This window comes from Alexandromys fortis, unplaced genomic scaffold, assembly GCF_014885135.2.
Source record: "Alexandromys fortis isolate MF-2015 unplaced genomic scaffold, M_Fortis_MF-2015_v1.1 scaffold_254, whole genome shotgun sequence".
Taxonomy (NCBI): domain Eukaryota; kingdom Metazoa; phylum Chordata; class Mammalia; order Rodentia; family Cricetidae; genus Alexandromys; species Alexandromys fortis.
The window spans coordinates 789,787-817,275 of record NW_026068130.1 but is presented as its reverse complement, the minus strand read 5'-3'; the positions used below and the strand labels follow the sequence as shown (position 1 = coordinate 817,275).

General features: G+C 47.9%; 2 protein-coding genes and 1 long non-coding RNA gene across 6 annotated transcripts in view; 1 reads left to right on the top strand and 2 right to left on the bottom strand.

The window, feature by feature from the left end:
• Positions 1-10,291, top strand: part of Ano7 (anoctamin 7) — a 31,176-nt gene extending 20,885 nt beyond the window's left edge. For 2 of the 3 annotated variants that reach the window (XM_050125974.1, XM_050125972.1), the window contains 7 exons: positions 1,320-1,417; positions 2,494-2,627; positions 3,601-3,806; positions 3,906-4,048; positions 6,842-6,932; positions 7,290-7,409; positions 7,583-10,291. In XM_050125974.1, coding sequence (XP_049981931.1) covers positions 1,320-1,417; positions 2,494-2,627; positions 3,601-3,806; positions 3,906-4,048; positions 6,842-6,932; positions 7,290-7,409; positions 7,583-7,660 — 870 coding nt within the window. In that variant the 3' untranslated portion in view covers positions 7,661-10,291. Of the gene's footprint in view, positions 1-1,319; positions 1,418-2,493; positions 2,628-3,600; positions 3,807-3,905; positions 4,049-6,841; positions 6,933-7,289; positions 7,410-7,578 lie in introns of all 3 variants that reach the window. The other variant, XM_050125973.1, reaches the window with a different exon arrangement.
• LOC126490792 (uncharacterized) lies at positions 141-3,641 on the bottom strand. The gene is made up of 4 exons (XR_007589251.1): positions 3,534-3,641; positions 2,488-2,617; positions 1,914-2,002; positions 141-1,463 (listed from the first exon to the last, which is right to left on the bottom strand). It is a non-coding gene; the product is annotated as an uncharacterized lncRNA (long non-coding RNA).
• A 130-nt stretch (positions 10,292-10,421) lies between the features above and the next one.
• Positions 10,422-27,489, bottom strand: part of Hdlbp (high density lipoprotein binding protein) — a 77,618-nt gene continuing 60,550 nt past the window's right edge. For both annotated transcript variants that reach the window (XM_050125971.1, XM_050125970.1), the window contains exons 15-28: positions 26,661-26,747; positions 26,399-26,530; positions 24,064-24,282; positions 21,608-21,829; positions 21,307-21,525; positions 20,714-20,852; positions 19,164-19,318; positions 18,397-18,501; positions 18,032-18,166; positions 16,890-17,033; positions 13,803-13,988; positions 13,219-13,335; positions 12,879-13,007; positions 10,422-12,736 (exon numbers count right to left, since the gene is read on the bottom strand). In XM_050125971.1, the coding sequence (XP_049981928.1) occupies positions 12,650-12,736; positions 12,879-13,007; positions 13,219-13,335; positions 13,803-13,988; positions 16,890-17,033; positions 18,032-18,166; positions 18,397-18,501; positions 19,164-19,318; positions 20,714-20,852; positions 21,307-21,525; positions 21,608-21,829; positions 24,064-24,282; positions 26,399-26,530; positions 26,661-26,747 (2,076 nt within the window). In that variant the 3' untranslated portion in view covers positions 10,422-12,649. The remainder of the gene's footprint in view (positions 12,737-12,878; positions 13,008-13,218; positions 13,336-13,802; positions 13,989-16,889; positions 17,034-18,031; positions 18,167-18,396; positions 18,502-19,163; positions 19,319-20,713; positions 20,853-21,306; positions 21,526-21,607; positions 21,830-24,063; positions 24,283-26,398; positions 26,531-26,660; positions 26,748-27,489) is intronic.

The following is a 27,489-nucleotide window of genomic DNA, read 5'->3' as shown; positions in this document are numbered from 1 at the left end:
CCTTCCATCACTGTCCAAGCCAGTGGCCAGACTTACAGCTGCTTCCCAGGACCCCACGACTCTTTGCCACATCAGCCCCAGGTCCTGATCGGCAACCACGGTCTAGAGAATGCTCACCTCATGGGTCTTAGGCCCTTCTCTGCTTCAACCTAACACACACCCTAGAGGCATCCAAGCCCCCCATGAGTCATAGCACTGCTGAGGCCAGTACCCCACAGCCTCACTAGCTGGGGTTCTCCCAGGGCTGCCTTCCTCCACTAGCCCTGGTATGCTCTGCTTGTCTTTGGGACCTGGGAACTCTGGGAATCAGGAGAGCCCGGCTTCTCAGATGTGTGGTGGCCTCTGCAGAGGATCGCAGGTGGGTTCCTCTGGAGGTGACAGAGCCACAAGACACCAAAGCATAAATACCAAGAAGGAGTAAGAAATGAACCCTATGTTGCCCAGACTCCCCAAAAAATTGTCTGTACACTTCCGGCCTTGTTAGCTGAGGGCAGAGCAGGATTAACCAGAGGTACCGGCAGGGTGGTGGGTACGTCTGGAGCTGCCCACTGGTGACTATGGAACTGGAGATGGGGGCATGGGGTTCCGCCGCCCTTACTGAGCACCGGATCTGAAAGACCCTTCTCTTTTTAGAGGAGGGAGAACAGAAATCTTCCCAGGGCCTGGGCCATTATCTCCTCTTACTTCAAGGCGGCTCACCTCCTTGAGGGGTGCTGTCCACCTTTGCATTAAGGGTAGGGAATTGTGTGGGGAGAGGCAGAGCAACCAGGCCCCTACTTCGGGAGCATGACTGTGGCTGCTGTGCAGTGTGAGGTACCTCCCAACTCTTGGCGAGATGCCTAATTCAGACTGGCGTCGGCGGGGAAAGGGCTACCACATGGTCTTGCATTGAAATTATTCAAGACTCTGCGGCTCAAGAATGGCTGGACCCAGGTGCTGCCCCCAGCACTGACTGGGTTCTTCAGGATTTCCCACCTGGAGAGGATGACACCCCAGTGTGACTGAGGCTCCCGGGCATGGCATGCATTCCTAGAAGCTCCTGGGGTCTGATTGTTTACTGACCACATCTTGGGTCTTCCCTGGAGCTGTGGCTGCAGTTGGCTGAGGAGCTATGGGGCACTAACTACAGCTGCCCAGCGGTTGCTCCCATCCATAACTGAAGTGGGGTGGGAAGGGCTGATCTCTGCAGTTCTCAAGGCGCTCCAGGCATGTTCTATGGGAGGTGGGGGTACAGAAGCCACCTTTGAGGCAAAAAGGAAGCTGGTTGAGTGTGTGAGCCTGGTCCTGTCCCCAGCTCACCTGAGGTTGTGCTGTTGCAGTGTGCTGCTGGAGGGTGCCTCATTGAGTTGGCACAGGAGCTCCTGGTCATCATGGTGGGCAAGCAGGTCATCAACAATGTGCAGGAGGTCCTTGTCCCGTAAGTCACCTTCACCTTGTCCTGCAGTTTCTCGGGTGCTAGGAGACTAAAGGGGGAGGCAGGACCTGTCATCCCAGGACCTCCATGTCACAGTGTGAGCTTCATGACAGCCTCTCCCATCTGTTGTTCTGACTGGGGTGTTGGGGAGCTCTGTCAGGGGAGTGCTCAGCGGGAGGCCACACAGGCCAGCACACACTTCCTACCTCCAGCAACCAGCAGGAGAAGGATAAGCAAGGGGAAGCTAGAGCCTCAGGCCTGACTCCTAGACTCATATGCCTGTTTCAGGTTCCCTTGTTAGGGACCAGTTCCCCATCCCAGTCCCACTAGCTGGAACTGTGGCCTCCCTCACAGGCTGGAGTCCTCCAAAGTGTCTGCCCAGGGACAGTTTCCTACCCGAGGCCACACCAACCCAGATGCCCACTACCACCTGCAAAAGGCAGGGTTCGCCCTGACGCTTCAACCATGGCAGTCAGTCCCTGGAAGTATCCTGACTTACTTCTCCGGTATTCAGTGGGAGGAGGAAGTCCAGGGTCATGCTCCGTGTCTGGCAGGTGCAGGTCGTGTGAGGAAGCCAATACTTACAATCTGATAATTGTATAAGGATACAATTGCATCAGTAGCGCCCCCATACAATCTGATAAGCAACCTATGTGTTCCATGCATGACACCTCACAATCTCTGACAAAGCCACATCCTCACAGGACTGATACTTGCCTCCGAGGTGTGATGATGCCAGTATGTGGCCCCAGTATGACGAAGCCAACATACCTAAGTCCCCATGGCCTCTGCTTCCCTGGGACTCAGCTGTTACCCTCAGTAGCTCCTTCCTAGCCCTGCTATGGCTCCACCCTCCAAAGGTTCCAGGGAGCTGGGGGGGGGGGTTCCTTTCTTGACAAATTACATCACGGGGTCAGGGGCCTTGGAGGAGTCTGATTCGCAAGAACTTCAGACCAAACCGCTGTCCCGCCCAGCCTCGCCTGAGAACAACAGCCCATCCAGGGTGTGTGTCCTCTCTGACTAGCTCAGCCATCAGCTGCACGGGAACAGCCAGGCCATTTTCTGCTTCCTACCTGCAGAAAGCTGAGGGGCTGCTGGCAGAAGTGGTACTCCAGGAAAAGGAAGGCTGGCACGGGGACCCACCCAGCACCTTGGGAGGCTGACTACCAGCTGCTGCCTTGTGAGGGGCTGTTCCACGAGTACCTGGAAATGGGTAAGACCCACAACACAGCTTTGCTGCCCCTGGCCTACCCTGAAATGCAATGTGTCATTGGGAGGTGGGGGCACACAAGGGGCCCTGGGAGTCAGGTCTCTAGATACCTGGAGAAGAGCTGCGTGGGCAACAGAGCTGGGGTGGGGGGTGGGGGGAGTTTGGGGGATGCCTGGGAGCTGAGGCTGTGTATTAGGGAAAGCAGGTCCTGGGGCAGAGCCAAGATTCTCCAGCAGGGAAGATAGGTACACCCGGGGCCATGCCAGCCTAGAGGACTAATTTCCTCCAGCTGTTTCCTCAGGTGTTAACTGTCAAGTGGTGGCCCATACCCACAGCTTGAGGGGTGTGATGGTTTTGAGGGCGGGGTTTTGCCTGACTAATACAAGGGAGATCTGGCATAGTCATAACTTAGTGAGCACAGTGTCTCAGCAGAACACATGACTGAGTTGCCTGGCAACCAAAGCATAAGCAGTAACAGTTGCAGGCCTTTTTTTTTTTTTTTTTTTTTTTTTTTTTATCAGTTGCAGGCTCTTTCTGTAGATAAAATCAGGGTGAGTTAGGGGGAGCAGGCTGATATTATGTATCCTCACACCCTCCACAATGGCATCTGAAGACCTCTCTAGCAATTTTATAGAAGACCCATGCTGCCCTTGGAGAAAAAAGGGAGGACAATCCTAAAGCCAGAGGCAGGTTTTGCTCTCCTTCCTGCCATTAGGAGTCCCTGACTTCAGGTGTACTGGATGGCCGAGGCTGTCCAGGAGCACCAATATCAGAGCAGTGCGGATCAGGGCTCCCAGGGACCAGTCAGAAAGGTGGGCAGTGGTCCTTGCTCTGAATACAACAGGAGCGGAGGAAAATAGGGTGAAATCAACTGCTTGGTGCTTTGGTGGGCAAGCTGGGCATCCCTACCCCATTCCCGCCTGGGGTGGTCTGAGAGGTTTTCCAGCTCTAGCCCGCGGCTACTCCGGTCCCGCAGTGCTGCAGTTCGGATTCGTCACCATCTTTGTGGCCGCCTGCCCGCTGGCGCCGCTTTTTGCCCTGCTCAACAACTGGGTGGAGATCCGCCTGGACGCGCGCAAGTTCGTGTGCGAGTACCGGCGCCCCGTGGCCGAACGCGCCCAGGACATTGGCATCTGGTTCCACATCCTAGCCGGCCTCACACACCTCGCCGTCATCAGCAACGTGAGCGTCCGGGCCGCCTGCAGAGTGGTGCGGTGGCGGTGGCGGTGGCGGGAGGGTGGGGCTGGTGCTGCTGACCCCGTGCTGACCCCCTCCTCGCAGGCCTTTCTGCTGGCCTTCTCCTCGGACTTCCTGCCGCGTGCTTACTACCGCTGGACGCGCGCCCCCGACCTGCGCGGATTCCTCAACTTTACGCTGGCGCGCGCACCGTCCGCCTTCGCAGCTGCACACAACCGCACTTGCAGGTGAGCGGGCAGCGGGAAAGTGCAGGATTCGCTTTCTAGGTTGTTGATTCATCCTCCCCCGATGTCCCCACTTATCCCTAAGATGTAGTGCTCTTTTGTTTGTTTCTTGGATTGGTCTCTCATGTATCTAAGGATGGCCTCAAACTCTTAAAAATTAAGATTTTATTATTTATTTATTTATTTATTTATTTATTTATTTTTTCGAGACAGGGCTTCTCTATGTAGTTTTTTTTTGTTGTTGTTGTTTTGTTTTGTTTTAAAGCCTGACCTAGAACTCGTGCTCTGTAAATCAGGTTGGCCCCAAACTCACAGAGACCTGCCTGTCTCTGTCTTCCAAGTGCTGGGATTAAATTTGCGTTCCACCACTGCTTGCCTGGCAAAAACAAAACAAAAACAAAACCCTTCTCCACCTGGTTCCTCCCTAGAACTTCCTGTCAGCTACTTGCTGGCTCAGTCTCCTGGCTGCAGGGGAATTTTATTTAATCAAACACATTTTTACAATACCCTTTTTATTCCTTTAAAACTCTGGTGAAATAGGTTTCCATATGACATCCCATTAAAAAAAATAATGTAAACCAACCTGCGGGTTAGTCACACAGTACAGACTTCAAGAATGCTTATAGATGCGTAGAATATTTACAAATGCTATTCTTTAGGTAGTAAAGGTTAATCAAACACATTTTTGTATCATTAAATAAATGTTTCAGAGCATATGCAAAAGTAACATACCTTAAAATACTATTCTATGACACTATCAGATTTAATGGTGTATCTTCCTGACTCTGTTGGTTGTTGTGTTGTACAAGCTGGTTCTCTTGTCCCATGTGGGACCTGGGAATGAAATTATGGTCATGACAGCTTGATGGCAGGTAACGTCCTACTGAGCCAGCTCGCTGGCCCTGCAGCTGCTTCTTAGGTATAGGTAGATGTCTTCCCTCTGAGCATCTTTCTCTTCTTACTGAAGCACATTGTATTTTGTTTATTTCTTTTTATTTATTTATTTATTATTTTTTATTTTTATTTTTTTAATTTATTAAAGATTTCTGTCTCTTCCCCACCTCCGCCTCCCCTTTCCCTCCCCCTCCCCCAATCAAGTCCCCCCCCTCGTCAACCCAAAGAGCAATCAGGGTTCTCTGCCCTGTGGGAAGTCCAAGGGCCACCCTCCTCTATCCAGGTCTCATAAGGTGAGCATCCAGACTGCCTAGGCTCCCACAAATCCAATACGTGCAGTAGGCTCAAAAACCCATTGCCCATGTTCTTGAGGTCTCAGTAGTCCTCATTGTCCACTATGTTCAGTGAGACCTGTTTTACCCCAGGCTTTTTCAGACCCAGGCCAGCTGGCCTTGGTGAAAACACTATCCTGAGTGAGGTAAGCCAGACCCAAAAAGAGGAACATGGGATGTACTCACTCATATTTGGTTTCTAGCCATAAATAAAGGACATTGAGCCTATAATTCGGGTTCTTAGAGAAGCTAAATAAGAAGGAGAACCCAAAGAAAAACATATAGGCTTCCTCCTGAATATTAACCTTCATCAGGTTATGAAAGGAGACAGAGACAGAGACCCACATTGGAGCACTGGACTGAAATCTCAAGGTCCAAATCAGGAGCAGAAGGAGAGTGAGCACGAGCAAGGAACTCAGGACCGCGAGGGGTGCACCCACACACTGAGACAATGGGGATGTTGTTTATTTATTTAAAGATTTATTTATTTATTTTCCGTATATGAGTGTTTTATCCCAGGAGAGGGCATCAAATCCCACTAGAGATGGTTGTGAGCCACCAGGTGGTTGCTGGGAATTGAACTCAGGACCTCTGGAAGAGCAGTCAGTGCTCTTAACTGTTGAACCATCTTCCCAGCCCCCTTGAAGTACATCTTTTAAGTAGTTTCTTCAGGAAGGATGTGTGATGGGTAGGTAGGCAGGTTCAGGTTTTTGTTGTTATTTGAGACAGAGTTTTGGTATTTAGCTCCTGATTGCCCTGGAATTCACTCTGCAGACCATGCTAGCTTCAAACTTGCAGTGATCCTCCAGCCTCAGCTTCACGAGTGCTGGGATTACAGGCATGTGCTACCATGACTGATCAGTTCTTCATGGTTTTTAAATTTTTTTTTTTTGAGCTGAGGATAACCCAGAGTCTTGCACTTGCTAGGCAAGCACTCTACCACTGAGCAAGATCCCCAATCTCAAAATATACTTTTATGTGTGTGTTTTGCTGTGTACAACATGAGTACATTGCCCACAGAGAAAGATCAGAACAGGGCATCGGGTTGGGCATAGTGGCAAATGCCTTAATTCCAGCACTTTGGAGGGAGAGGCTGATGGATCCTGTGAGTTTGAGGCCAGTTTGTTCTACAGTGTGAGTTCCAGGACAGCCAGAGCTATACTACACAGTGAAACACTGTCTCGAAAAAACACTCTGCCCCCCCCCCCCCCCCCAAAAAAAAAAGCCGTGTGGGAAGGGAATAGAGCAGCTGCTGACTTGTCGAGATTACATCTTCTGGGTGTAAGTAGATAGATATCCTTTGTAGACGCCTCATTGGGCTGTTACATCTATTAAAGACATTTGCAGCTTAGCTTTCCTGCCCACCCATTCAGAACCTCACCAGCTGAAGATACTATCTGAGTCCCTGTTTGGGGGTAATTCCTGTTACAAGGACCATTGATAGAAAGCTGCTCTGTGGGCAGCACCAAGGAGGCAGAGAAGGGGAAATGGGAAGGCTGATTCTAGACGGACCATTTGCCAGCTGGAGCTCAACCCAAGAGTGCTACCCTGAGTCTTGTGTCTCCTGCAGGTACCGGGCTTTCAGGGACGATGATGGACACTATTCCCAGACGTACTGGACTCTCCTGGCCATCCGCCTGGCCTTTGTCATCGTGTTTGAGGTATCCAAGATATCTGAAAGTTCTTTCAATGACTCCCATCTTGCTGGCCCCTTACTCGTTTTGTCTAACCTAAGCCTGTGGCATGGGAAAAAAAATCAGTAAGGCCTAAAGAACCCCCATTCTGTTTTCCCAGCCCGTCAAAATTCTATGCATCTTGTTTTCCCTTGCTGGCCTCTGTCCCTGGCTCATACTTTGAGGACTGCAAGGTGCCATGGGGAACTCTGAGGGGCTGTACACTCTGTGGTCCAGGCCTCTGTTGGTCCAGCAGTTCCACTCACCTAGGGAGCCTGCCTGGTCTCCTGAAGGCTAGTCTGGGCTTTTGTTTTACCAAGGTTGGGGTGGGGCTTCTCCCGCCAGCACGTGGTGTTCTCCATTGGCCGACTTCTGGATCTCCTGGTTCCTGACATCCCAGAGTCTGTGGAGATCAAGGTGAAGAGGGAATACTACTTAGCTAAGCAGGCCCTGGCTGAGAATGAGGTGAGCACCCGAGCCCTGTCCCTCATGCTCTCTCTGGCTACTTGACCAACCATGGGCCTTGGTTTCCGCCTACTCAGTCCTGGCAGCACAGCTACAGAGTGGGTGAAGGACTGAGGGCTTTATTGTCACGTCTGTTCTGTAGTCCACCTGACAACTCACTTTCTTCAAGACAGGCTCTCCTTGGAGCAAGCGGAGTGAAGGATGACCGGCTTCCAAGCTCAGAGTCTGGGCCTTCCAGCCTAGGGTCTTAGAACTGGTAACCTCTCCTCCATCTCTGAAGTCACAGTAGGGGTTACTGGAGGCTGACGCACTTGCCTGGAAGCCTGCTGAAGATGCACTAGGAGCCAGTTCACTGTGCATGTGCTGCTTGTATTGGTTAATGAATAAAGAAACCGCCTTGGCCTGATAGGGCAGAATTTAGGTAGGCAGAGAGGACTGGACTGAATGCTGGGAGGAAGAAGGGCAGGTAGCCAGTTGTCTCTGTCATTTGTTGCACGTGCTCCTGGCTCTGACTCAACTTATCTCCTATGCTTGGTTTAGAATAACCATGGCCCTTGGCTGCCACAGTCTTTGGCTCACACATACTGCTTGGTTACCACCTCTACTAGATATTCCTAAGGGCACCAAAAGGAGACATCTGTTGGCCTTTAGGAAGCTATCCCCTACTGCCATTCCCAAGTCCCATGAGCCAATGATCTCAAGGCAAAAGGGCTACCTGAAGGGGCTTCTGTAGCTCTCATATTTATAGTGCTGGCCATTGTACTCAGAGCACCTGTCCTTCCCTCAGCCATGACTTTCTCTTGTCCCCAATAGGGAGGATCCCTGTTTCCTGTCCCTAAACCAAAGACTAAGGGTCCTCTGTATGCAGTCCTGAATCTTAGTGACCAGGAGGTGGCTTTACTGTTGACATAACCTTCCCTCCCCCACCCCCATCCATGGGCATAACTTCTGTCATTGTCAACTGAGCAGGTTAGACTCTGGGGTCCCTGCCATTCCTTGTGATAGTGTAGGGTCAGGTCACCCCTCCAGACCCACCCTCTGCCTTTTCCTCACATGGCCAGTACACATCTGCACATCTGGCTCTCAGACCTGAAACATCCCAGGCCACAGCTTGCACCTGCTCTTCCTTTCATACCCGATTACCTAAGGCCTCTGGGTTCTCTCTTGTCTTGGCCTCTTTATCCTGACAGATCAAGGACTCTGCAGTATCTATCCCCTTTGTCTCCTGTGCTTTCCAGTGCTGGGTCAGGGATTCAGTACACAGCAAGCACAGAACGGGGAAGGCTGTGGAATGAAGCCTTACCCCTTATAGTGGAAGCAGGAAGGACAAAACACAGAAAACAGATTTCTGTGATACCTAGTGGGTCTTTCCTATTTTCTCTCCTTTTTGTTACTTTTCAGACTGGGTACAATTTGGGCTGTTTCCTCCTGTTAGCTGGGTTAACTGATGGTTAATTGCCAGTTATTTCCTAACTTAGCTGCCCACTCATGATGGGACCCGGGCCTTTCAGTCACACCTGTGCATATTTCTGTAGGGTTCTCGGCTGCGACAAGAGGGATGTACAGTCTTGGAATGGACTGTGAAACACACACACTTGCTTCAAAACTTCCCCCAACCACTCACTCACCCACCCATTGTTAACTTTGGCAACTTCTGGCCTCAGACATGGCTCTGTGCTCACTCTGCCATTTGCCATGGGTCGCAGCTGCCCACTGAACCTTGCATGGCTACTGGACAAACTAGCCAGTTCAATGAATGCATCTACTAGGTAGCCTTACAACACCAACTACATTTACTTGCTTCAAGCTGTTTGTTCTGCTGTTGTAATTTTTAAAATCTCTTATTGTGGGTAAATATGGGGATGTATGCCACAGCTCACATGTAGGCATCAGGAAACGACTTTGTGGGGCCAGTTCTTCCACTGCGGGTTCCAGAGAATGCCAGGCTTGGGCAGTGTAGTGGTTCGAATGAGAAACGTCCCTGGTTGGCTTTGGCAGCTGAATACTCCATCCCCATTTGGTGATGCTATTTGGGGATGTTTAGGTGTTGCAGCCTTGCTGGAGGAAATTTTATGGAAGAGTAGGCTTTGAGAGAAAGTGTGCCGTTCCAGTTGGTGCTCTTCATGTTTATGGGTAGAGGTGTGAGCTTTCATCCTCCTGCTGTTATGCTGTCTCCAGTATTGTGGACTTTTAAACCTCCTGGAGGCATAAGCCAAAGTAAAGTTTCTTCTGAAGGTTGTCTTGTTTCTTCAGTGACAGACCAGTCACTAAGACATGCACCTGCTCAGCCATCATACTGGTGCCATCTTTAAAATATTAAAGTAAACTTGACCAAACAGAAGGAATTTCACTGAAACCAATGCAAGGTGGCCCACACTTATACATGCCCCTCACCCCATCCAAACAACTACACCAGGAATGAGTCATGGATTCCCAGTGACTTCCTCTGCACACCAGGGAGAGCCTTATATAGGAGGTGTTTATTGGCTGTTGGGACCTGAAGGTAGACCGGTTGTGGGGTCCTGTTTTTATTTGGAACCATTTTACTCAAGATGCACGTCTTGGGTTGGAGATGCTGGGTTATCAGTCTTCTCAGCAAGAGGTGCTATGCTAGTTCCCTGCTCTTTAATGGGATCTTCTCTCTCAAGGGAACTGGAGTAGCCTGTCCTACCCTTGCTGTCTCCACCCCCTTCCTTCTCAGCCGCTACAGCCTCCTGGCAGGACCCTGCCTCCAGGTCAACCTCAGCCTGGTGTTAGGAAAGCCTGTCAGGAAATGGCAACAGAAAACCTGGGGATGTTGCGGGTTTTGCAAAGATCAAGCTGCTCTCCAAGCAGTGCTCAGGGGAAGCCACTGACTGGGATGGGTTAAAGTGCAGGAACAGGTAAGAGTTCCCCGGGGAAATCCCACTGAATAGGACAGAATTGCCAGAGAATCTAAAATGGATCAAGGAATTACCACTTAGTCACAAGGAGAGAATATATATTTGATAAAACGAGTCTCATCACACTGCATCTGGTTTTGGGTTTTATTTTAGAATTTATAAAATTCCAGTGTCATCCATTTTCATGAGCCTTTACACATGTTTGCATATAATTTCCAAATTCCAAAGTTAAGGCCAAGGGATGGATGTAGCTATGGAAACAGGACATGGAAGACATTCAACAAGAGGAAAGGACACTCCCCACCCCTGCCTAGGCCCCTCAGCAGCGTGGAGGCTACAGAGAGGTGACCCAGGCACAGTCAATTTCATAGTCCTTATTAACAATCAATCAGAAAAGGAGTGAGACTCTCAACGGTGTAGGGTAGGGCTTACGTCTACAGCACTTAGCAATAAATGGACATGTGCAAAATCCTGTGGTGATCATCTCAACTTTACTTTCTGGGGAAGGAGGAGACTGGATGTTGTAGGATGACTGTGAAGATGATGAGGGGGCTGGAAGGGCAGGAGGGAAGCAAGGTGTCCCCAGCCTCATGCAGATGGGAGAAGAGACAGCTCTCAGGAAAGGCAGGGACGCCCTCTCCCTGTCTCCCCCGCCTGGCCCAAGCTGCCGGCCTACCCAGCAAAGCAGACGTTCTTTCCCATCTCACTATCATTCCTATAATGGGGTACATGTGGGGCTGCTTCATCTACAGGGAACTGAAGTTAGACTTGGAGAAGCAATTCTGGATCCACTTAGGAGTTAAGAGTCTACAGGTAGCCAAGCCTGAGTTAGTAAGTGGAGAGTGAAAGACTTGGGAAAAGGTGTCACAGTAGCAGTGACAGTTTAGTTCCCAGGAAGGCCATGAGATGGGCACAGGTTGGCTTTTCTAGGAACCCAAGGATCTGGGATAGGACATGTTGCTAGTTGATCAGATGACCTGGAGATAAAAGACCTGTCCTCAGTCTCCATAACACAAAGGGGACACTTCTACTGGGGACCACTTTTCCTGGTCAGGGCTGGGGCCAGTAGTCCAAGTTACCTCTTGCACCTGAGAAAAGGCCTCCCTCAGCTAGCAGCACTCCCTGCACTGGGTCCTTTGTTTTCATTCTGCCTTCCCTTTTAACCCATGCTAAATGACAGCCTCTATTGATGACTTTGCCCTCAAACCTGTCCCTCAGGACTGCATAAAGCATCCAAGTATGCTTGCTAGAGCCTACATGTCAGGCTGGCTGGGAATGAGCACCCTGCTCAGCACCAGCCCCTAAATCATGTGGGTTGAAGGAAAGCACTAGCTTTACCCTTCACTCAATGGCAAGCCCAGAATCACCAGAATGTCTAAATCAAGAGAAGAGCCTTGGAGGTGGCACTAGCCCACGTGAGAGTACTACCACACTGGCTGAGGTAGAAAGAAGGCAACTGAACACGAGGTGTCTAGGTGAGGCAAAGAGGCCAAAGGTTGTAGGAAAAGTTGAGCTGTCACTGGGTCAACCCCCCCCCCCCCCCACCAAAGAGAAGCCAGTCTCTACCTCCCCTTGCCTCCAAAGTCTCAAGCTGTCCCAGTCCACTGTGACAGCCACAGGGAACCCAGGTGACATACACACAGCCGTGCCTCTAGGGTATATACTCCAGCGCATGAGGCTGAAGCTGCAGCAGAAGCCGCTGATGCTTTCGGAACCCAACATGGGTATCATCAGTTCTATCTGAGGACCCAGGCCACCCTCTACCTCTACCCACTCGATCACCAGGACATCTGACCTCTTGCTGCCCCAAACCATGCCTTCCTCCTCTCCTGTAGCCTGTGCTAAGCAGATTTTTGACAGCTAAAGGTAGCTGACTGCTTTCCACAAGACGAAGGCCTGGGTGACAGGTGGCGGGCAGGAGGGAGGTGGGAAAAGGAAGAGGGCAAACGTTTTGGCTTTTATAAAGTCAAGGAAATTTATTTCCTGAGGTCATGACACAGGAAGTCAGCTCCTAGCCGCTGGAGCTCTGGTGTGAAGGTCAGAGTGCTGACTACATGCTGGGTGGACCAGGAAGCTGGAGTCTGTGATCACGAAATGCTCGATTACCTTGCTTAGTGTTTCACACAGTGGCGTGCCTGTCCCAGAGCACAGCATCAGGAGTAGACCCTGAGCCTGCTGGGTGCTGACCAGGCCTGGAGAAGCAGCCACTCAAGGCCAGCCCACCAGGCTTTGCTGCGAGACCTCGGGGAGGGGGAAGAGCATCAACAATTTACGAGGGTCCAGCTGCTGGGTCAGATTGAGACGAACCATCATGTGGCTGGGTTTGGGCAGCAGGCTGGAAAGGTTTCTTTTTGATCATTATCGTTTGGGGCCCCAAGGGAGGGTCTTGGGAGCCACCTGAGCCCCAAAACTGGGAAATTCTTCAGAGCTGCTCATATCAGGAGCCTGTGGGGAGGGAGGACACAGCTTTAGTGCCAGGTGGCTCTCATTGACTTATATAGTTTGCAGAGTAACTCCACCCATATCCCACTATCCCAGCAGCTTAGCCCCTGTCCTGGGGAACAGGAATACAGAAGTGCTACCTGACCTTCTCACTGCTGTTGGAGGTCCAGGGAGCATCTCGCACCACAAAGCCTTTGGATGGTGCCTTGGATTCTTCATGTGCTGGGGGCTTCATGTAAACCTGCAGCGCCTCACTGTCCACCACATCAGCCAGCTGCATGGCAGAGAATGTGGTGTTGGTCAGCTACAGACAGCCAGCTGACCATTTTGCTAGATACCACAGGGCCACCCACCTACCCACTTGCCCCTGCCCATGCTTGGTTGTCACAGGATTATAGCCAGGCCTCCAACAAATCAAGGGACAGGATGCTTCAGAGCCCAGCCTGGGCTGAGGGCCCCCTAGATCCTGCTTGCACAGGACTCACATATTCCTCCTCTAGGTTGAGGATGTGGTCGATAGCTTCCTCCACATTCTCCGGGAGTCCTGTCACAGTGACGCAATTGGGGTCTGGAGCTCCACTCTGGGGGAAGCGAATGTCCACCTGGAAGAAGCAAATGTCAAAGGGCATTAAAGGGAAGACTCTAGACCAAAGTTCACCATCATACTTCTATTCTTAGTCAGTGAATTCAGGAAAATTTTAGGAAGTCGGGTTTTAGGATTCTTCACTTGAGGCAGTCACATGCATCATCCTGCCAGACCGTCTGGTTTCCTGAGGACAAAAGGCACTGAGTGTGTGCCTGATAGTCCCACCTAGCAGAAGAGCATGGCAGATAGCCTGATGACTCTGCCCTTCTGTGAGCCCTCATTATTGTACCTACCAATGACGTCAGAGTACAATACTGTCCTGCAGCTTGCAGGGGCTCTGATCCTAACACCTTAGAACCGAAAACCCGTTCCCTCCTAGCTCCGTGTGGTCAGTAGTACAGGTAGGACTATGCAGGTTGCCAGTGCCCTGGGAAGGATGGGCATTCTCAATCTTGTGCTTCAGTTGGCTTTGTCTGGACTCACCTTGAACTCATCCATGATTTTCCGGATGGCTTTGCCTCGGGCACCAATGATGCGGGCATGCACACGGTGGTCCAACGGGACATCCTCAGAAACCATCTGCTCAAGCTCACCCACAATTTTCAAGATAGCGTCACGGGCAGCTTCGGTGTTCTTCTCATACCCTGTGATGGTGATTTGATCCTGAGGCTTAAAAAGGAGAATTCAGTCAGAGAGGAGAGTGACTCTTCTGGGACGCCCAGGATCAGCAGTGTGCTGCGAGTAGGCTGTCCTGAGGAAATGACATACGGCAAGTGTGTGGATGGCAGTTCTTCATCAGACCACATCTTAGGGGAGATAGTCATTCTCTCAGAATAAGGACGAAACACATCAGGTGGCTGATGTAAACCACAGGTTAAGGGCTGGAAGGATGACTCTGCAATTAAGATGCTTGCCATACTTGCAGAGGACCACAGTTCTTAGCCAATTCCCAGCACCCATGTCAGGCAGCGCATAAGTGCTTGTGACTCTAGCTCCAGGAGGTCTGATGCCCTCTTCTGGCTTCTGTGGATACCTGTACTCATGAGCCCATACACAAATACACATAATTAAAGCTAAAAATTAAAACTTGGGGCTGGAGCTATGGCTCACTGCTTTCATAGATGGCCTGGGTTTGGTAACCAGCTCCCACAGAGCTACAAACATCACCCACAGCTCCACATCTCTTCTGGTCTCCTTGGGTACTACATACTGGCGAAACATTCATACACTCAAAAACAACCACCCAGAGTTAACATCCATTAAGCACTTATTCCTTCCCAAACCCCCGTAAGGGACAGAAAGGAGGGCTAGTGAGAGGGCTCAGTGGATAAAGGTGCTTGCTACCAAATCTGACAACCTGAGTCTGATCCCCCGAACGAAGATGGTGGAAGGAAAAAAACCACTCCCTTAAGCTGTTCTCTGATCTCCATGTGTGTGCTGTGGGGGTGGGGTGGACACATTTGTATGCACATGTACATACACACATGTACATGTGGGAAATGTTAGAAAAAAAAATCAAAAAGGACAAGGCTAGGAAGGACACCTGATGATGAAGATGGAGAAGTACCAGTAGGTGGCTTCAAGAAAGCAGGCACAAGGCTGGGGACTATTGACAAAGTTCCCAGCTTCTTAACCTGCTTTGGAGGTGTCCAGGACCTTTAGAGTCCTCTTTGCTCAGGCCTCCAGATTTGATCAACAGAAGGACATGTGGGAACGAAACAGCAGCATTGTTTTCATTTCCTGGACAATAGGCCCCAAATAAAAGGACAGAACACAGAGAGACTACACAAGTAACAAATACCTGGAGTTAACATTAGGAGGCAGAAAGATCCAGCCTGGGAGGGAAGCAAGAGATCTAGGAACAAGGGGAGAGGCAGCAGACTAAGAACTTCCTGTCCAGACTAAGGGTAAAGCCAGGCAGCGGATCCAATTAAGGTTCACCCAAAACAGGCATGCCATGGCCATGGTCAGCACACTCCACAGAATCAGTTCTGCAAGTGCAACTCTCACAGGAAAAAGCTGTGGGTTTAAAGAGATTGTGGCTGGTAAGATGGCTCAGTGTGTAAAGGCGCTTGCTGCCAAACCCAGTGAGTTCAATCTTAGAGACCTACATGGTAGAAGGAAACAAACTGACCTCTACACATACCCTATGGCGTATGTGTGCCCTATATAAAGAGATGCATCTGCTCTACCCTACTAGGCGCACAGATTAGTTAAGTCAAAATGGTAAATCAACCCCTAAAAATATTAGTAGTTACAGGGAATCTGATGGGAGATTAGGCATGGTGAGAACAACAAACTATATATTTTTTGATGTTTTATATATACACATGTATAAAATCCGTTGTCCTCACTATGCCCCCCCCCATTTGGGGACATATATATTTGGAGATATTAATATAAAAATATCTCCAAATTGAGGGCTGTAGAGATAACTGAGCTGTTAAGAGCACTGGCTGCTCTTCCAGAGGGCCCTAGTTCAATTCCCAGTATGGACATGGTAGCCAATAATAAGGAAGGACTGAACTCATAGCTGAGGGCAATAAGCAAACTTGGAGGTGAGGTGGAATGGACTGTGTGTCCACCAGGATGGAACCAAGTGAGGAGATGAGTTACCCTTCACATTCTTTTATGTATAACAGGAGGCTGCGCAGAGCTCATCAGGGACCATGGCTAATGGAATGGGAAATGCAGAGAATCTAGATTGGGCTGGCTTTTATCCTTCTGCTTCCAGTAGTTCAATGGAGCCTGGCCACAAACTCTTGGCACTGGTAGACATAGTGTGCACATATGTAGGCACGATGGCTCAAGGAGGAACCAGCTGGAGGTTCAGGGCTTGGCTGTCAGGAGTGCCAAAGTAGGCACAGGGAATTGAAAACTGCTCAGATAATAATCGAGGAAGCACAAAGCTGACAACTACTAGGCCCTGGTTCATAGCTTGAGCTGAAGTCAGATTCTCACACCGTTGTCCCTCTAACCGATCCACTTGTTTCCCACTTGACAAATCTCCCCAAGTATAACTCCCAAGTCAAGCAGGGCATGGTAGTGCACGTCTTTAATCCCAGCACTCAGGACGCAGATCCATGTGATTTCAATGCTAGCCTGTTGTTTTAAATTTAAGTCGATAAAGACTTGAAAGTTAGATATTGGGGTGAAAACTTGCTAGATCAGAGAAGCTGAGAAGCAACCAGCTGACCTTCCTTTTTGGCTGGAGACCAGCAAGAGAGCATATCTCCACTTGTCCCAAACCTAAAAGGCCTTAAGAGCCTCTAAGTCCTTCCCTGCTCCTTTCTGTGCCTCTCTCTCCATCTTCCTGAGTGCTCCATACTCTCTATGGCTCCGCCCCATGATTCAAGGTTAACTAATTTATTAACAGTCTTGGAGTTTCACAGTGCTATCAAGTATCCCACATTAGCCTATTCTACATACTGAGTTTCGGGACAGCCAAGGCTACATAGAGACCTTGTCTCAGAAACATCATCTCCAACAAAAACAAAACAAAACCCAGGTTTCAACAAGATTCTACCTGCCCAAGTGTTCTAGCTACAACCTTTTAGATGGTCATCTTACCTGGTTCCCATCATCTTTATCAGGAAACTGGATGTTCACCTCATGCTCTAAGCGGATCTGGGTGATCACTGCCCCTTTTCTCCCGATAATTTTGGGATGGTATTTGGGGTCTACAGTGACGCTCAGCTTAAAACTCCTTAAAGCCTACAATGAAGTGAGAATGAGGCAAAGGATAGGGTGGTTGGGGAGAAGGAGGTGGGGGAGGCAGGGAGAGAAAAGGGGATAGGGAGAGAGAGAGAGAGCTCATGAGTATGAGCACTTATATTTAAAACTAAGCCCCTAGTACTCAAGTACCATTTCCAGCCTGATTTGTTTTTCAAGGTTGGCTTTGAACTCAGAGATCCAGCCCCCCAGTGATGGGATTACCACCCCTGCTCAGGTCCAGCCTGATCTTTAAAACGTAAGCCAGAGGGGGCTGGAGAGATGGCTCAGTGGTTAAGAGCATTGCCTGCTCTTCCAAAGGTCCTGAGTTCACTTCCCAGCAACCACATGGTGGCTCACAACCATCTGGAATGAGGTCTGGTGCCCTCTTCTGGTCTGCAGGCATACACACAGACAGAACATTGTATACATAATAAATAAATAAATATTAAAAAAAAAAAACAAGCCATAAACTCTAACGAGCGGAGGCCTTTAATTTAACCCCGGGGTCCAGAAGAACTACGTATTGCTTCGTTCCTGCTATAAAACTATAAATCTTGTTCATGCCTCACCTAGTATATAATTGCTTCTGAAGTTCTTTTCTTGCTTTCTGATTTATGAACCAGGGATTTGATGAATCAGTTTGAATGAAATCTTCTAGGTCTTTTAGGGCTGGCATATAGAAGAGGCCAAGACATTTTCTGTTTGGAACCATATTTGGGGGATGGGCTAAAGGATCTCTCACAGGGAATGTTAAAACTTGTCCCTGAGATGAGGCACTATCTTCTATACTTTCTGTAGGAGCTGATACATCAAAATATTTCTCTTGATTTGGGGAGTAACGGAAACTCTGAGCTTTTAGCCTTTTCATAGCAGGACCACCAGATTCTGACAAAACAGCAATGACACCTGGCTTGGCCTCCTGCACTAATGTCTGAAATAGGCTCTGAACCAGACTGTTTCCTACCCCAGCCCAGCCCGGCAGCCTTGTTCTGGCTCACCCGATCTTCCTGCTCAGCCTGTAGCTCCTTTACTCGATCCAGGAGTCCCGTCTTAGCCCTGTCCAAATTTGCTGCAAGGCCAGTGATGGCGATGATGTCTGACTGCAGTTCGGGAGCTGGTACATGTATATTCACCTGTCACAACAGAGCCAACGATGTCTAGAGGACCAAGATGGAAAGGGAGTGATGCTCACCTGCCTTGAGGAATTTGAGGGAGACTGGGAGGAAGGACAGTGGTTGACTTAACAGAACAATGGAGGCAGAGCCAATATGGGTTGATGAAAGACAGGAGCACTCAGAGGGCCATGGGTTTTTCTCCAGATAACAGTCCCCACATAGTATAGCACCCAGTAAACATGGTTTACCTCAAACTCATCCATCATCTTGCGGATTCCACTTCCTTTCTGCCCAATGATATAACGGTGAAGATCAAAGGGTACCTCTACCTCGATGGTGACTGGAACCAGTGCCTAGAAGAACAATGGTAGAAATTAGGTAGAAATCATGAGCTCCAGATCAACAGTCTACACAGATCTCAATGCTCAATGAAAAGAAAGGACAGGGAGCACAGTCTAAGGTAATGCTGGCAGAGAGGATTTACTCTTGCACCTATACTTTGGCATTTAGCAGGCCAAGGCCCACTGGGAAGACACAGTATACTAAGGCCCAACTCCTGACATGCCTCTGTGGTTGTGACAACTTCACCAAAGCCTGTGTGGGTTGCAAGGGAGTCTCCTGGACAGGTGGACCAGTTATCTGCACTCAATTCCCACATGTATGGCCTAACACTCCTCAGTCTTTGCTCCTGCATGGCACCCACCACTACCAGTCAACAGATACTGCCATGCAGGCATTGTCTGGATGAGTTCACATCCACCCACTAACGAGATCCTTTTACAGACGCCATGGCTATGGCCCAAGAGGCTAGGCCCTAACACTGCTGACAGGGAGTAAACTATAGAATCCTAAGTCCTGGTGAAAAGAAATGGCCTCCCTGGGCTGTGTGAGCAGCGAAGAAAGGCATAGAGCAAATGCTTGCACTTTTGGGACTGAAATGGTAGGATCTACGGTCTGCTGCCACCCGGGCAGAGTCTGAACCACCAAGGAAAGAGAAAGAGTGAGGCAAACACACCTCCAGGGCTTCCTTGGCAGCCTCGCATTTCTCTTTCCGGCCAGAGATGATTATGATGTCACACCTCCTGGGAGAGCCAGGGTCAGTCTCTTTGGTCTCTCTGCCCTCTCCAGCTTCATCTCCATTTTCTTGGATGGAAGGCTCCACACTGTGAACTAGGAATAAAGGGAAAAGCCTAGTTGACAACTGCAGAGGTATAAATCACATACACTCGTGAGTCACAGGCGTGCAGAAATCTAAATGCTGGGGAAGCTGTGATGCAGCACTTACTACCCAACACTGGTACGTACAATTCAATTCAAGTAACCTAGCTCTGGACAGGGATGGCAGGGTTTCAGAGATTTACGAACGACAAAAAGAAGAGGCCAAGATAGGCCCATGATAGTTCCTCATGCCAGAAAGGAAAAGCCCCCAAATAAAGGGGCACGTTACTAGGACACAAGCAAGGTGTAAATACCCAGATATTATCTTGTAAATACCCAGATAATATTAATCCATGCATCAAAGTGAGCTAATAGAATAAGCAAATAATGAGAGAGCCATCAACTGGAATTCTAGGAGAGGGTAGCTCTGAAGACACACTATGAATTATGTAATAGCTCTGTGATACTAGACGTGATCTTGATGAACATGCCAAGGTTAAGTCAAAGGTTCTTAGGAAACATTCACTGATAAAATAATTGTATAAATGCATACTCAAAGTTAGAAAATGTATTGATAATTGGGGGTGGGGGCGGCTAAGAAAACACACTACAGCTCATTATGCTATTCCATGCACTTTTTCCTCTGGTAAGTGTTTTAACACTAAACTGCTGAAAAGATTACTCAGCTTTGAAATCCAAAGAGCAGTATGGTCAAGATTCCTAGTAAGTGGCCTGCATCCTTAGGAAAATGGACTGGACAAATGCCATGGACACCAAGCCAATGACAGTAGTAAATATACAACAGGGTGCAGGGTGTTTCTAGATCATGCAGATCAACCAGGACTCATCAGTACTAAAGCCCACACCCTGTGTTTCACATACACAAAGCAGGCAAAGTTCATACATGACACTTCATTGGCAATGGACCACATCTAACTCTTTTTGTCTTCAACCAAAGTCTCCTATTACCAACTACCCAAGTAAAACAAGGTAACAAGCATTGTTAGACTTAAGGCCTTTCTGGAAGAGATATGGGGTACTTTAACGGTGCCCCCGGGCAGAGGTAAGAGGCTTGGAGAGGATCTATCTGCAGAGTGCATGCATATACGCACACAGGGTTCTTTACGGCTGAGCAGACACCTCTCTACTACTCAAGTAGTGTCCTAGAAAAGAGTGGAACTAGACTCAGCAATTTCCTAGGTAAGACAAAGGAAGCTCCTGGCCCTTTTAGGGGTCTTGTCCTGTCTTTACAGACCAGGAGGATGAAATTCATGCTAGCATTCGAGCACCATTCCAGTGCCGAAACAGGAGGCAAGAAAGAACCACCATTTGACTCATTTGACAGCACCATGGGTAGTGATGGTCACCACCAATGTGATCACCAGAGCTAAGCTTAAGTAGACCCACCTGGGTTCTCCTCTCTGTCTGGGAACTTAATTTGAACATTGTAGTCCCTAGTGATCTGCTGGATTCTTGAACCTTTGGGGCCCATGACAGATCGATGGAACTTCTGGGGAATAGCACATTCCACCGTCACTTGAGCTTCCTAAAGGTAGACACAAAAACGAACAAAGGTCAAATACAAGTCACTGTATAGCCTTCTCCCTACCCATCTTCCCTACTAGTTCACACCACCTTTTATGAAGGGAACCTAGAGATCCCAGCATGAGTGGGTGGAGGGGTACACAGGGTAGGGGGTTTGGCCTCCTGCAATGGATTCTAGTAAAAGATACCCACAACCCACGGAAAGTTTTTATTACACAGACTCATATAAATATATAATACCTGCCTTACATACAAGTGTTGCCTCACTGAAGCAAGCTGCCCATGAGACACTGTCTGCTGGTGGGCAGTCACATCAGACATAGCTGACTATTAGCAGAGGGGGCATAAGGCCTTGTAAGGAAGACTATAAGACATGTGAAGAAGGGGACGCTCTCAGGACAGTCTTGGTGGGATTCACGGACACACAAAGGTGACCAGAGCCCCTGGGTGCTCACCAGATCTTCAATGATTTCCTGGATGCGCTTTTTGGCTGCCTCCACACAGTCCTTGGCACCCTTGAGGGTGACTTTGTCACTCTGTGTGCCAGAGCGTGGGAAGCTGACCATCACCCCTCCATATTCTTCAGCGATCTCTCGCAAAACCTGCCCTCTTCGGATAACAAAATGGCGGTGGTGCTTGGGATCCACCAGCATGTAGTCTTCAACCACATTATCCTGTAGTGAAGAAAGGAACTGAAGAAGATCTACTCTCCTACCATAGCATGAGCAGCACTGACAGCTAAGGCCTGCAACTTACCAGGTTCTGGATCAGTGCTTCCAGCTCCTTCTGGGCCTCACGGACAGCATCCTCTTTTCCTATGATTGTGATCAGGTCCTGGTCCTTATCCTCAGCAGCTGGGAATATGATGCGGGCTCCAGTACTGTCACGCACCTTTCGGATTTTACCTCCCCCTTTGCCAATGAGGAATTTGTGATATTCTGGCTTGGCTCGGATGTCCACAGTAAAACTCTTGGTTTGCTGCAGAAATAAATTTCATGTATGTTTGCCCCTCACAGCCTGCCTGGGCCACAGTGTACGAGATCTGAGAAGTAGGGTGGCCTCTCCTTATGCATTTGCAGTGTCCTGTGTTTTATTAACACCCCACACCCAATAGAATTATCACATCTTACACCCCACACAAGAACACCTAGACAGTCATTTTTCTCCACAGCCATCAGAAAAATACAGAAATAACTCTGGTCCAGTTAGTTATCAGCAATGACTAAACTTCTCCAAGCCATTTGTTACCCACTAGAGGTGTGCTAATGTGTGGGGGCAAACAGGCACAGTGCAAGCCCTGAGGAGAGCAGGGTTTACTGGGCCATGGCTCTCCCACTTTTTCATATTCTTCCAGATCAAACACATCAAGTATTCCAAAGGCCTGCCCTGTTCCTTCCCAGCACCACAGACTAGCCAATACACAACAGCAACTCACCGGCTCAAGTCTGGAGAACCACCAGTCATAAAGGCCACAGCAGAGACAGGGCCCTCAACTAACGGTAGCCCAAAGCCCTTGTTTTGCACCAACAAAGCAGGGCACACCAAAAGCTGGACACTGTGATCTCTTTACAGGTGTGTGCCTGGCAGATTACAGCCTGCCTGCCTTTGGATATGCCACCTGGCCCACAGCATGACGAATATGAGGTAGAAGACTTCACCAAATATTACCATAAAAATTGATTACTCCTTGGATAAAGATGTTCATAATCAACATTATTTAAAAACTAATGTGTCTACTCATAGACCTGTGAGTTTTACATACAAGACAGAAATATGCCAAGACATTATGAGAATTGATAAGTATTTAGTATGTACAAATAAATATATTTCTACATGTCAACCACAGAAAATTAAAAATACCTATTTATAGTATCACTAAAAACAGAGATAATAGTTGAATCCATGTAGAAAAACAAAAGATCAGAACAGTCCAAGCAAATTTTTTTTCCCTGGAACTAACTTTATAGACCAGGCAATTTACTGTGATCTGCCTCCCAAATGCTGGGGTTAAGACATGCGTCACCTCTGCCCGGCTAGCTCAAGCAAATTTTAATTAAAAAAAATTTTTTTAGGGTGTGTGTGTTTTTAGGCTCAACATTGAGTGTTTAGTTACCCTCTACTTTATATTATACCTGCAGGCCAGAAGCCACCAGATCATTACAGATGGTTATGAGCCACCATGTGTTTGCTGGGAATTGAACTCTGGACCTCTGGAAGAGCAGTCAGTGCTCTTAACCTCTGAGCCATCTCTGCAGCCCGTGACTAGCCATCTTGCTCTGCTGCCCAAGAATTAAGATATAGATGGGCTACCATATCCATCCGGCTTTTTTTTGTTTGTTTGTTTGTTTTGTTTTTCGAGACAGGGTTTCTCTGTAGCTTTGGTACCCGTCCCGGAACTAACTCTTGTAGACCAGGCTGGCCTCGAACTCCCAGAGATCCGCCTGCCTCTGCCTCCCGAGTGCTGGGATTAAAGATGTGCCCCACCACCATCCGGCTCCCATCTGGCTTTTATACGGGTTCTGAGGATCCAAACTCCAATCCTAATGGTTTGTCATAAGCCACGTCCCTAGTCCATCAGTACTTAACCACCAAGCTATCCCTGTTGTGCTCCTCACCTTGATAATTACAAATTAAAAGAAACTATACTTGAAGGAAGGAGTCCCCATCAGTTGTCATGCCGGTCTATAAGGCTGGCCATCCCAAACCTGTGGTTCTGTCCAAGTAGAAAGGTCTATATTCAGACCGAGATTTTGTTTGCTTAGTTTTTTTGAGACAGCTCTTACTATGTACCCCTTATTGGCCTGGAAGTTAGAGATATGTCTGCCTCTGCCTTCAGACTGCTGGAATTAAAGGCATGTTGCACCACACCAGCCCCTGGGGGATTGACAGAAGGACCAATGGAGAGATTTTGGAAAAAGGTGGTAGTTAATAAATTGATGGCAGTGGTGGTTAGAGGACTGTCTTGGTCAAATCTCAGAACTACGGATAAAAGAACTTTTGAGTTCTACGGTAAATCATATTTTAATCCATTCTGAAATGTTAACTGCTTCCCCTTAACCCACCATCTTAGTGATTCAAAGTACCTACCTTCTGCTCGTATGTGTGGACATTTGTACACACAAGTGCCTATTAAAGTTGTTTTCTGACCTGCCACAAGGGAAGAACACTTAAGACTTTCCAGACTGACAAAGGGAGTGTCAGCAGTGACTCACCTTCTCCTCAGCCAGATGCAGGAGCTGCTTCTTGGCCTTCTCTACATCTGAGGACGGACCCCTGATGACAACTGTGTCACTTCCAGAACCCTCCACAGGAAAGTGGATGTGGACTCCACCACATTCCTCCATGATGGAGCGGATCAGACGGCCCTTTGTGCCAATGAGAGAGTTGTGAAGTTTGGCAGGGATTGAGACCTCCACCTCAGCTATGTTGGCCTGAAATCAAATACAACATTAAGAGGAAGTTACAATTTGTGTGGTGAGAAAAGCCCACAAGAAAAGAATGCAGCTCCAGCTTGAGGATGTTTGAAGAAACAGGATGGCTGCTGAGTTTAGGGCAGCAGGAAGGCATAAAGAGCATAATAGGAAAGCCATGACTTTAGCCTATGCAATGCTGGACCTGTTGCTTTAGTCAATTCTGCAGGTGGCTGGCAGGTGAATATGTCTTGAGACAAATTTTCTTATCAAAACCAAGATTCTGATTTTGATCAAGATGAAATAAAGACTGAATCTACTCTTTACCCAGAAAAGTATTTTAAAGATACTGGTGATAAGAAACAGGCAAGCTGAGTCACAAGAAGTGAGGAAACAGCTATCAGCCAGGAATGAGGCTGTTTGACTACACAGACCAGAGTCTAAAGGGGGAAGCATGGATTAACAAACCTGAGAAATAGAGGCCACTCAAATACTGGTCTCCATACACATTACCCTGGGCAGAGGAGGAACCTAGGACTGAAAAAGATGGTGCCTGTACCCCAGTCATAGCCCAGAGTGCCACCTCCAGTAGATGACACGGTGCTGAGTTTCTGGCAGACTATCACAGTACTCAATGCGTCAACCTCAGCAGAAGGTACTTGGACATAAACTAGATACAGTCAGGTGTGATATTGTCTAACAACCCGAAAGGAGTAAATGGTTTCTTGTAACTTAAAGTTCAAAAGTATATGAAAGCATGCAACAATAATTAGACACTAATTTGACTTATGGGGGTGTGCTGTATAATGATTTCCGAATTAATCTCTCTAGGCTGGGTGTAGTGGCACATAACTTTCGTCCCAAGTAGAGGCAGGTGGATCTCTGTTGAGTTCCAGGCCAAGCAAGGCTAAGTAGTCAGACCCAGTCTACAAACAAAAGCAAGTTCTCTTCTGGAGAAGGGTCCCATCTCAGCAAGTAAATTAAATTTATAAAGTTCAGGAATTAAAAACCCCTCCAAAGTCTTGGAAAGGTCTCGAAATTTACAAGATCCACAAAGACCCTTCCCACAGTTATACATGAAGTAATAATTGCAGAGAGAGGAAGTTTCCAACTGTCTAAGATGTCTCCAAGTGGTAGATTGAGGTTCAGGGATGATGCTTTCACAAGAGGTCACCCATGTAGCTGTAACTAACCTCTCATCTATGTTCTGTAAAATGGTCAATAAACTCACTGGGTTACCAAATTGGACTTTGGTGTACTGGTTACTTTGTTGTGTTGTTCGTGCCCTATCTAGTATGAAAAGATAGGTCTCCCTAGGAGAAGTCACACAATAAGATGATTCCAGGAGTGTATACATACCAAGATTACCAAACTGCACAATGAAAACATTTCTAACTTATAGCATGTTCATTTTTTAAAAGCTAAACAAAATTCGGTGAGCACTTTGAGATACAGTTTGCTTTCCTTTTTAAACCTTATGTATATGTCTGAGAACAATCTTGGGTGTATCATCCTCATCTTCCCCCTTGTGTGAGAGGTCCTCTTTTTATCTACTACATATGTTAAGTTGGCTAGTTTATCAGATTCTGGGGATTCTCTTGTCTTCAGTTCCCATATCCGTGTACGTCCACATACTGTAATCACAGACCTATACTACTGAGCCTGGCTTCAACATGATTTCTGAGATTCATGTCCTCAAGTTTGCTCAGTGAGTACTTTATCCATTGAGCCATCTCTCCAGCTCCGGAAATGATATTCAAGTGGCATAAAAATTAACAAAAGGGAAATGTCTATGCAGGGTGGTAGTTATGTTGGTACACCTTTAATCCCAGCACTCTGGAGGCAGAGGCAGGTGGATCTCTTAGTTTGAAGCTAGCCTGGTCTACCAAGTGAATTCCAAGACAGCCAGGGCTAGACAGAGAAAGCTGTCTCAAAAAACCAAATCTACTAAAGTAGCACTGGACCAAACACGAGGACAAACGGCATCATTGCTGTAGTGCCAAGTAAACAAGAATTAAGAAACAGAAGTAGAGAGCTGCTGATCACATGATTAACACTTTCCAGGTTTAAAGCCGAGCCCAGATTTTACAACATAGGAAATGGATAAGGAGTTCCACCAAGAAACATCTCCCAATACCAGATCTTTCTGGATAGACAGAATCCGGCTCCGGGCAGCTTCACAGTTGGCTCTCTTGCCAGTGATGACAATGGTCTCAGAGTTGCTGTTCTCTGCAGGAAGGTCAATCTTGGTGTTGCTTTCTTCACGAATCTAAAGGAGATGCATATAAGATAAACAGTTTTCCTACAGTAGACACACTTGAGCACAGGGCTAGGAAGGAAGGTCAGTTCCTCCTTTTAATCCACAAAGGTTTTAGGGCTGGGCAAGATGAATTGATCACCTTTTTAATGTTCGCGCCTCCTTTCCCAATGATATTCTTGTGAAACTGTTTGAAGATCGGCACAGAAATTGAATAGCTATTTTCCACCTTAAAGACAAGAGAATGGCACAATAAATATTCATGCCAGACAGAGGATGAAGTTTCCTATTTATCCCTCAAAGCTACATGAACTCAAGTATGTACTGTTGGCAAAGAGAAAGTGCCTACTCCCCCACCACCTACTTAAGGAAAAATTAGATAAACTGTTCACCATCCAATTAACTTGGCATATCAATTTACAGAAAGTCCCTTTATAAAGAGGCAGTCCAAAGACTGTAGCTCTTCAATATAGATACAAACAAGTCTGTCTATATAGCTTCAGCAACAATTGATGTCAAGGCTTGTCAGCCCTGGTACCCTACGAAGCATAGCACCTAGTAGCATCATGGTAATAGTTCAATGGTAACTCTCAGGAGAGACAGAAACTACAATGGAACCCCTCATGTGACCATCAATCCCCTTTTCACACTTTAAACCTTTCAGCTTATTGTACTTTTACAATTATTATTTTTTTAAATTTGCTTATTTTTATTTTATGTGCATTAGTGTTTTGCAGTAGATGTCAGGTCCCCTGGAACTGGAATTACAGACAGTTGTGAGCTGCCATATGGGTGCTGGGAATTGAACCTAGGTCCTCTAAAAGAGCTCAGTGTTCTTAACACCGAGCCATCCCTTCAGGTCCCCTAATTATTTTTCTTTCCCCCTCTCATTTTGGAGTCAGGTTCTTAATATGTAGCCAGTATGGCCTTGAATTCAAGATCCTCCTGACTCTGCTTCTGAAAGCTAGGAT